Source organism: Phoxinus phoxinus (assembly GCF_949152265.1).
Source record: "Phoxinus phoxinus genome assembly, chromosome: 8".
Taxonomy (NCBI): domain Eukaryota; kingdom Metazoa; phylum Chordata; class Actinopteri; order Cypriniformes; family Leuciscidae; genus Phoxinus; species Phoxinus phoxinus.
In genome coordinates, this window is record NC_136883.1 from 29,183,989 (window position 1) to 29,194,887 (window position 10,899).

Below are 10,899 nucleotides of genomic sequence, written 5' to 3' on the forward strand. Positions count from 1 at the left end.
TTTTATTTTGGATGCGATTAATCACGATTAATCTTTTGACAGCCCTAATTATAATGTTAAAACGCTTTCAGAAGCATCTTGGATGTGTTCAACAAAAGAGAAAAGACGTGACCCGGACGCCTTAAAATTCACAGGCAAGGCTAAGTTGGGAAAGTGATATCAGTGAATAACATCTATAAAAGAAAAGGAGCATACAGTGGGCCCTTGCAAATCCGAGTTTACATTAAACTTGCTGGATTTATATTCATTTTGTGATTATGCAATTATATGGCATTTTACAATGTGGCATTTTGATTGTTTCATTTATAAATGTACATAAAATGAAAATATTTACATATATGGAGGCATGTGAAATATAAAAAGGAACGTTTATTAAATATTTGAATATGTTTCAAAATAGATTTACATATACAGAAAACGAATTTATTAACAAATATTAGAAATTAAGATGTAAATATATAGCAAAATATCTAAATGTATTCACATTTAAAGGAAATAAATATATGTAAATATTTCCAATAAAAACATATTTACATGTTTAATATATGTGAAAAAAAATATTAAAAAGAAGCTAAAATCAAATATTTTAAAATATTTTGAATATATATTTCAAAATATATTTGCATATAAGTATAACAAATGTTGTCTTCTATTTAGATTTAGGACATTTAAATATGTGAAAATCTATATTATTAACATTTTAATCTAAGTGATTTCTGTATGGGTTATGGGGGGTCCCTTAATGCTTAGGGCAATGCCCTTAAGGGACCCACAGTCACTAACATGACAGATTATTCACAGAACACGTGCACTTGTTGAGTGAGCAGTGTTGTTCTAAACGTGCGTTTTTTGGTATTTTGCTTTAAATTATTTTCTTTACCCCCAAAATTCAAAGACACTCTGCACTCGTTACATCAGTTCAGTTGTAATGAATAATTGGTAATGGAAAAGTACTCCGGCAGCAGCGAGAGTAAACGAGTGCAAATCAATTCTTCTGTTTACTGAGGTTTCGCCCGCATCTCCGCCGAGTGCAGACAGAGGGAGCACGTGATGAGGCTGTCACGCACGCACACGCACGCACGCAGTTTGTTTCACTTTAGTGTCGTGTGCATAGAGCGACAAACTGTTGACAAACAATTATGGGAGAGAATAAAGCTTTCATAAAATAAAAAAACTGCCTCTTCTGTCTTTAATGTCATCTATTGGCCAATATCTGCTTAGACCATACCTTGTCATAACTTATTTAGACTCTTATATACGTGTCTACTTTAATATTTAAAGGAGTCGTATTACTTTGCCTTTCTCACAGAGATCTAAAACCGTTAAAGAAGCTCAAAGACTGGGCAAGTATGACAAAGTAGCCTAGTCTTTTATAAACCTAGTTGATTCTAACAAACTACTTTATGCTATCAAACGAGAAGATCTTTCCATCTTCCAAAACGAAAATAACAAACAAAAACATCGAATTATATAATCACGTCAACAAACAGCAATCAACATTCAGCCGGTGGAGTGGAATGGTAGTTATATAATCGTAAAAAACAACACATTGATGTGACAGGGTGGGAATGATGACTCCTGATTGTTTGATAGTTTGCACCCAGTGTGATTGATGATGAATGACCGTGTGCAGGCTGAAGAGGGCGGGCTTTGCACGCGGTGTGTAGTCAGAGCTGTATAAAAGCAGCGCGCGATCCGTTCTCAGGCACCTTCTACATCAACTCATTCACTAACCGAGTGAAGCGATACTTTCAAAGGACGTTCGGACTCTTTAAAGATACTCTTGAGGAAAAATGGATCCCTGTGATTGCGCCAAGAGTAAGTTTTTCAGACATTTAATTTACAATTATATTGAATTTAGTTTTGGAATCAAGTTACTTGCTACAGGTGTCCTGACGTCTCATTTTAACTGTCAGATTGATTTACCAGGGCTTATTTAATTTTAAAATATTTGTATTGTTTTAGGGTAGGATAGGTCTACTTTAATAAAGCCTCAAACCACGAAAATGATGCTGGCAGCACAATCTAATGGTAGTTTTAGTTCTATTGATTTGGTTTAATGGGAGTTATAACAGCAATGTTTTTATAAATGTGTTTTTGTAGCTGGAACTTGCAACTGTGGTGCCACCTGCAAGTGCACTAACTGCCAGTGTACAACGTGCAAGAAGAGTAAGTGAACTTGGTAACTTTTTTTTTTTTTTTTTTTTTGGTCTTGTCTGAGTTTGTTAAACTTAATTCTCTGCTTATGTCACAGGCTGCTGTCCCTGCTGCCCGTCTGGTTGCAGCAAATGTGCCTCTGGCTGTGTCTGTAAGGGCAATTCCTGCGGCTCCAGCTGCTGTCAATGAGGAGGTCAACGTGATGTTTTGCTACAACAATGTGAATTTGTTCATCTGTATTTGTCATCGTTTTGCATCGCATAATGTTGTCTTTCTATGAAATAAATGACCTCCCAGTTGTTCTTCAAATCTGACTGTTTAATGTTGTGGAATCATTTAACAAAGGGAAAACAATGCCTTGATTATACTTCCAAATAAGACCATAACAAGATGTCGGTTCTTTATAATAGACATTTGTAAATCTTTCTGCCATGTACCTTGTCTACAATATATTAATGTCAGCAGTTATTGGTGTGTGGCTTTTATTTCATACCTTTTTTGTGAACTCCACATTATGCACCTTAGGGGTGGTTGAGTGATTTCACTTTTCTAACTTTAGTGTGAAATGTTGCTGTTAGAGCATAAACAACTGCAAAGTTACAACGCTCAAATGAAGATATTTGCTTTTAAAGAAAAGGACTACAACAAATGGCTGGTAGGGACTACAGGACATTTCTCATGGGTTAGTGACATCAAAAAACGTGCATAAACTCCGCCCCTGGGAACACTCAGTCCATGTTGAGAAGAAAGTTGTTGTATAAGATTAAGTCAGCTCAAACTTTAGCATCCATCTTTTCACATGCAATAGAAAGTCATTGTGTGCATCTCACAACAGTATACGAATGATTGATAGATTACCATGACAGAATATCCTAATTGAAGATATAACTCCACATCAGCAACACAAATTCATCAACTAACCATTCAGAGATGTCCTGTTGCATTCTACATGTAACTTCTTAAATCGCTCCATCTTTGTCTGACTCCGTTTTAACAATAAAGGCAGAACAGTTTCTGTCATTTTAGTGTCTGCATGAGGTAATCGCAACTGCTACACACACACACACACACACACACACACACACACGCTCTTGAAACCCCGCCCTCTGCAGCAGCTGAGGGCCAGGCACAAAATGGTGCTTTTTTGCAAATCCTCAAAAAGTGACAACTTTAACATGCTACACTGTTAGACATTTTATTGTATTTTTGCGGTAACTTACTGGCAGCACTATTGCCAGTAAGTTACTGTAAGTTCCACTTTACAGTAGCTTACCTGTAAATGTGTTTTACGGTATGATGCCCTTACTGCAATTTTATTTTACAGTAAGATGGCCTTACCGCAATTTCATTTTACAGTAAGATACCCTTACCGCAATTTCATTTTACAGTAAGATACCCTTACTGCAATTTCATTTTACAGTATGATTTCCTTACTGCAATTTAATTTTACAGTAAGATGCCTTACTGCAATTTAATTTTACAGTAAGATGCCTTACTGCAATTTAATTTTACAGTATGATGCCCTTACCGCAGTTTCATTTTACAGTACAATATCCTTACTGCAACTTATTTTTCATTTATTTTACACTATTAATGCTATTGAATTGAATAAATTCCAAAAAAGTTACTTGAGTTCATGTACATCAGCATATTTATTATTTACTATCACAATTAATTACATTCAATTTACTTATTGTGATGCAACATTTAAAAGAGAAATTCATGCATAACAAGTAAAAGCAGATCATGACAATACACAATTTTTTTTTTTTTCTTAAATCAAATACAAAATACACAAACAGTTCTCAGCTAAAACAAGAGGAAATTAAATCAAAAGGAAATGGCACCCACCTCTCTACTAATCCCAAAAAAATAACAATATACATTTGTATGATAAAGAACAATACAACAAAAGTTTACAAATAAATAACTGATCTGAGGAATGGTGCTGCTTTTGCCCCCAAAGCTTCCTCTCCTCCAATCACAGCAGATTTACACCCGATCATTGGCGTCAGGTGGCAGCAATTCCTTTCTGCTTATGGGAAGTAGAGAGAGAGAGAAACAGGGAGAAAGGGAAAAATAAATAAATAAATAAATAAATAAATAAATAATACATCCTTGGACATAACACACTCAAACAGCAAGTTCTACAGATTGTAGCACCAGCACCAGATTTGGTAGCACCGCACATGTAATATGAGCTTAATCACCGTCTTTCTTAAAGGTTCTCTAAGCGATCCTGGGTGACGTCACTTCTTGTTGACGTTCGAACTATTGCCAAACAAAACGGAGGCTAGCTAGACCCTCCCTCCTCCTCATCCGCGCACTAACAACCCAAACCCCACCCCCAAATCCTTCTTGTCGGTTATTGGCTGGAACACTGTTTGTTATGTTGTGGTGCGGGTTAGTCCAGTTTGTTTTTGTTGCTGTTTGTGGAGCCTGGGGTGTCTACAGAGACCGCGTTTTTTTAGAGTGTGTTCAGGAGACAGATAGCTAGCGGATAGTGAGGAGATATTTGCTGTATGTGACAAAAAAATGTTTGGCCTAAAAAATGCGTGACATCGCTTAGAGCACCTTTAAATTTAGACTTTTGTCTCAGTGCATGCGTTGTTTTAGTTTGGCAGGGTCGCCACTAGCTTAGCTTAGCATAATGAATGGAATCTTTTGTTGCCAGCTAGCATGTTCTGAGTAAAAGTGATATAAAAAAAAACACCTAATTACTTCTTGTGGCCTGCGTATTCACAACGAGTACAAATAGCAATGCAGATTAAGACTAGGCGATTTCCTAGACAGATTTTGACTTGGGACTATATTAGGGTGAAGCACAGGCGAAGCACTGCTACTTGAGTGCAGAGATATCACGCAACACATGAAATCCCAGTCAACATAATAGTAGCTGGCTATTTTTCCTACAGTAGACATAGTAAATGGCGATGAACATGGCTGATTTTGTGAGAGACGAAGAGGGTGACTTCTCAGACAGTCAAGCTCCAGAACCATACCTCTATGAACCAGAGTTTTCAGAAGAGGAGCTGCGTGCTTTGGAAATAGAACAGGAGGAGGAGGTTGCGATCGCTCAACAACCTGAGGACGTGAGGATGAGAGCCAACACAAACTGGTGGTGTGAGTGTGGGGGAATATGCCAACCTATGCCGACTGAAATAAACTCAACACAATCCAAAAGCGAAGATACTCGGTGCAGGTCACGCCGGTAAGTTGACAGATTTCATGTGTTGCGTGATATCTCTGCGCCCAAGTAGCAGTGCTTCGCCTGTGCTTCACCATGATATAGTCCCAAGTCAATATCTGCCTTGGAAATCACCTAGTCTTAATCTGCATCGCTATTTGTACTTGTGAATACGCAGTAGTAATTAGGTGTTTTATTTTTTATCACTTTTACTCAGTACATGGTAGCTGGCAACAAAGGATTCCATTCATTATGCTAAGCTAAGCAAGCGCCGACCCTGTCAAACTAAAACAATGCATGCACTGAGACAAATGCATTTGCCCACCTATCTAAATGTAGGAAAGACGGTGAATAAGCCCTATTTTAAAAAACGGTGGAGTGTTCCTATAAAAGAAAACTCCGGTGAAAAATAAACCTAGGGGTAATTAGCACATGGTTACAGTGTAGATCGTTCTCTGGGATGCGTTTTCATGATAATCGAATGTAAAGAGTTTTATCTCTAAATACAGATTAGCTTATAACGCTAGTATATGGGGCAGAGAGTAAGTTAAAGTAAATCGCTAGTTAATACCACTAACAAGGCTCAAAATAGCCTCACACTACCACGGTAGCATAATGAGGGTCCTTACATGCAAACCGAAGCATTGAGAACTTTGTAAGTGTACAAACAGTTTAATAAGAAGATACTTAATAAAGACAGTACATTACGCGTTTACAGACAGCAGCCATCTTGGAAAACAGTCTCGACAAGTCGAGCAACGAACGCTGTGCTAAGTGATATGAACTGTGACTTGTTCATTTTTGTATTATTATTTGTATTTATTTTACAAATTTATTTATTTTCTCTGTTACGTTCAGTGCTTTCTTCCGGAAACAACAGAAGATTTAAAGTCACAGTTCAAATCACTTAGCATGGCAATCGTTGCTCGACTTGTCGAGACTGTTTTCCAAGATGGCTGTGTCTGAATACGCGTAATGTACTGTCTTTATAAAATATCTTCTTATTAAACTGTTTGTACACTTACAAAGTTCTCAATGCTTCGGTTTGCATGTAAGGACCCTCATTATGCTACCGTGTTAGTGTGAGGCTATTTTGAGCCTTGTTAGTGGTATTAACTAGCGATTTACTTAAACTTACTCTCTGCCCCATATACTAGCGTTATAAGCTAATCTGTATTTAGAGATAAAACTCTTTACATTCGATTATCATGAAAACGCATCCCAGAGAACGATCTACTCGGTAACCATGTGTTAATTACCCCTAGGTTCATTTTTCACCGGAGTTGTCCTTTAAAGGATTCACGGACACCCTGAGAACAGCAGGGACAAATATTTAATGGAACTGCAAAAATTGTGTACTGGTGTTGGTGTCTGACTGATTGTGGTGGCCTGTCCGGGCCAATTTTTTGTACCAGTCCAGCACTGCATAAGAAACTTACCTAATTTGATGTTCTCCACTCAATTTCGGTGAGCCTCTGCAGAAACGTTGCTACCCGGGAGTTGATGGCAGTCACCTTTCTCTTTACAACACCTCCTGTCTTTCGACTTGTGCCAACTTTGGCCGTGCACAACCTCTTCAGGGTTGATCCTTAAAAAGAATCTTAAAACAAACACAGGTCTTACATTTTCATATTAACACATACAGTAGTCATCTTTAAAAGCGGCCCTCTAACACAGACGCGCTGCACAGTTATACTAGTGAACTCACTCGAGGCCCAGAGAGAAGGAAATTAATAGTGGAATAAAGTTGTTATTTTTGTGTTTTTTTTTGCAAACAAAAAATATTCTCGTCGCTTGATAAACTTAAAGGGTTAGTTCACCCAAAAATGAAAATAATGTAATTAATGACTCACCCTCATGTCGTTCTAAGCCCGTAAGACCTCCGTTCATCTTCAGAACACAGTTTAAGATATTTTAGATTTAGTCCGAGAGCTTTCTGTCCGTCCATTGAAACTGTATATACAGTATACTGTCCATGTCCAGAAAGGTAATATAAACATCATCAAAGTAGTCCATGTGACATCAGTGGTTAGTTAGAAGTTTTTGAAGCATCGAAAATACTTTTTGGTCCAAAAATAACACAAAATAAGACTTTATTCAGCATTGTATTCTCTCCCGGGTCTGTTGTGAATCTGCGTTCAGGACTCCGCAGTGACGCTGCTGACGTAAGACGCTGATGACGTGTTATCTGGTGCGCCCGAGCTTCGTTTACAGTCTGAGGGAGACGCACGCTATATTCAAGCTATTCTACATTGTTTGCGTGGATATCATTTTTTTAATGGTGCGTAAATGTGCATGTCGCGGATGAGACACTTTTACAGCGTGCGTCTCCCTCAGTCTATAAATGAAGCTCGGGCGCACCAGATAACACGTCATCAGCGTCTTACGCCATCAGCGTAACTGTGAAGGATTGACAACAGACCCGGGAGAGAATACAATGCTGAATAAAGTCTTATTTTGTGTTATTTTTGGACCAAAAAGTATTTTCGATGCTTCAAAAACTTCTAACTAACCACTGATGTCACATGGACTACTTTGATGATGTTTTTATTACCTTTCTGGACATGGACAGTATACTGTATATACAGTTTCAATGGAGGGACAGAATGCTCTCGGACTAAATCTAAAATATCTTAAACTGTGTTCCGAAGATGAACGGAGGTCTTACGGGCTTAGAACGACATGAGGGTGAGTCATTAATTACATTATTTTCATTTTTGGGTGAACTAACCCTTTAAGATTGAGCCACTGTAGTCACTTGGAATATATTAACGATCTTTTCTGGGCCAGCAAGATTCATTCCCTCTGAAAGCCTATGGTGGAGTGAGACAGCTCTCAGATTTCATCAAAAATATCCTAAATTGTGTTCGGAAGATGAACGAAAGACTTACATGGTTGGAACAACATGAGGGTGATTAATTACTGACAGAATTATCAATTTTGGATGAACTAACCCTTTAAAGTATTATTTAAATCATTTTATATTTTTATAATCAAAACCTTCTATTTAAAACATTAAAGTACGCGTGAACCGGAAGTTGCAAACGACTTGTCTCCAGTGTTGTGACGTATTTCCAAGTGAAACAGAATATTGAACAGAGGGCAGGGTTTTACTTTCAGCGCTCCTCCTCTCCATCTCTCGCTCAAAGCAGAGTAACGGTCTGAGGGGAGTGGTTAAGCGTTTTCCAACCCAAGCCGTCAAGCCTACATCATCAGAAAAGGAACGCCATTTCAGACTGGAAGTAACTTTTCAGACTTTGATTATAGATTACCACGGCAAACTATTTTTTTCTGTGTATTAACTTGCACGGATTCATTGTTCACCACAAGACTAGTAATATGCGCTAACAAAGTAAACAGGGTCAATCTTGATTTTAATGCTGACTTTAGTCTCATAACACTGTTATCAATAATTTAAATGCATTCCTGCCACTTCTGAGGCTCATTTAAGTCCCAGTGAACCGGAAGTTGCAAACAACTTTTTTCCAGTGTTGTGAAGTATGAATTTTGTTGATTCTGATTTAATTTGATTGATAACTTATTCTTCCTGATTGTGTTGTATTATTATAACTCAATTTATATTAATTTATAAATTTGACATAAAGGGCCCTATCATACGTTTAGATCGTTAAACCAGGGCCCAAAATATGACACATTTAATATGGTTAAATGAATAAATTAAAGAAAGCGTAGGGCCTGCAAGGCTCCATTATCACATAATGCATCTGATAGTTACTCAAAACATATACTTACAAAGCCAAAGACCCTCAGTGCTGTGGTTCTTAAAAGACCCTTTGGGCTGTAGTTAGCTCCTGTTGACACAGACAAAAGAGAAAAAGAAGAAACATTATTTTTTCATCGATGATTATTGGCTAATGACTATATGTTATGAACATGATTAATCACAGATCTATGACTGCTAGATTGATCACTTACACAATCAGATGACAATCGACACTGAAAAAAGAGAGAAGAGAATATAACTTTTTAGCCTACAACATGCAGGAGTGAGAGGGGGAAGGGATAGGGGGGCCGTTTTACCAATAATTAGCATAGCATTTCTAAAATATTTTGCAATGAAAATGTATCAATTAATCTATTAGCCTGCCTTTATATTGCGTTAAAAAGCGTTACTATTTTAAGCATGTCTGTCCTGTGCAGAGTGAATCCAGCACGTATGATACTATTATGTACTATTAGCTGTCACTTCAGAAATAGTTTGCAGCTGTCGGTCCAATACATCTCTTACATCGTGTTTACACTTTGTTAATGAGAGGATTCATATTCATATCACATTCATATTCATTCTTTATTGTCCTCAATAGAGGACATTTGTTCGCGAGCCCGAAATTCGCGAGCCTGCATAAATCGACAAGAGACCAACAACTACCGGTAATCTGTGATTGGCTACTGCTGCTCACCGCTGCAAAACGCGTTGTAAATGGATTAATTTTCCGTTCTCCAGAGCGTGAATACAAATAAGCACAAATATACACTGGGGCGTTTGGCAAATCTGTTGCGCCAAAATATTATTACAGTATCAATTGAGGGTGCTCTTGCTTGCGTTTGAGGGTGCATAGCACTCCCATAGAATCGGCCTGGAGCGAGAGCGCGAGAGAGTGCCTTTAAAAAAAACGCGCTATGTAACTTCAAAATAGCCTAACGTCACACACATTAACGGTATTTTTTTAAATGACGAGTAAAATATGCCTTAACTGGTCGTAAAAATTACGGAAAACCATTGTTTTTGTAAATACTAGATTGGGTCCATCGACTGGAAAAGGCAGTCAGACATAATGGGATATGAAAGCGGCAGTTTTTGAGGAAAACTAAGTTCCTTCAGACTGTCCTTTTAGTAATAATAGCCTATTAGATTTTATTATTAACTTTCTTCATACATAGCTATATTTAATTGATATTGGTAATAGTTTACGCTGTAAATTTGTAACATAAAAGAAATTTGTTCAGTTAAAGTAGCCTACTTACCTCAGAAAAACTCACAGCTGGCGTCTGTGGCGATCCACTCTCAGCAGGGACGTCTGATAAGCGCGCGCTTGACACACAAACCTCTGTTTACATTCTGCGAGGCTGTTGCGCGGGCTTTGCACGCGAGCAACAATTAAAATAGTAATTTTATAAAATTATAAAAAATAAGGTCTAATGTCTATGTATGGGAACCAGTTTTTTGAGAAAATTCTAATATAAAAATGACTTATTTATATAGGATTAAAATAAATCCTTCCATCCACGTGTTTTTTTTTATTTAACTTTTAAACATCCAGCGTGTGCATTGCTTATTGAGAATGCAGATTCATGATTTTCATCTGCAGAACACAGGGGAAAAAACTATAAAACATTTTTATATGACAGTTTAATAGGCCTAACACATTAATACAATATGCATAGCCCTATGAGTAGCCTAATACGTTGTGTACACAATGAACACAAGTGCAGTCATCCCGCGAATTATAAGGCAATGATTAGGCAAGTTAGGCAACTATATTAATATATATATATATATATATATATATATATATATTGTGCAAAAGTTCATG

At 37.3% G+C, this 10,899-nt stretch overlaps 1 protein-coding gene and 1 long non-coding RNA gene across 2 annotated transcripts; one reads left to right on the forward strand and one right to left on the reverse strand.

Moving 5' to 3' along the window:
• The first annotated feature begins 1,554 nt into the window (after positions 1–1,554).
• On the forward strand, positions 1,555–2,466 carry mt2 (metallothionein 2). The gene is made up of 3 exons (XM_079621541.1): positions 1,555–1,818; positions 2,104–2,169; positions 2,255–2,466. The coding sequence occupies exons 1-3, from the start codon at positions 1,794–1,796 to the stop codon at positions 2,344–2,346; spliced, it is 183 nt and encodes a 60-aa protein (XP_079477667.1). The 5' UTR covers positions 1,555–1,793; the 3' UTR covers positions 2,347–2,466.
• Positions 2,467–3,964: 1,498 nt separating this feature from the next.
• LOC307002869 lies at positions 3,965–10,736 on the reverse strand. Its single transcript, XR_013798568.1, has 5 exons — positions 10,331–10,736; positions 9,281–9,301; positions 9,098–9,156; positions 6,784–6,944; positions 3,965–4,189 (listed from the first exon to the last, which is right to left on the reverse strand). It is a non-coding gene; the product is annotated as an uncharacterized lncRNA (long non-coding RNA).
• Between the last annotated feature and the right edge of the window lie 163 nt (positions 10,737–10,899).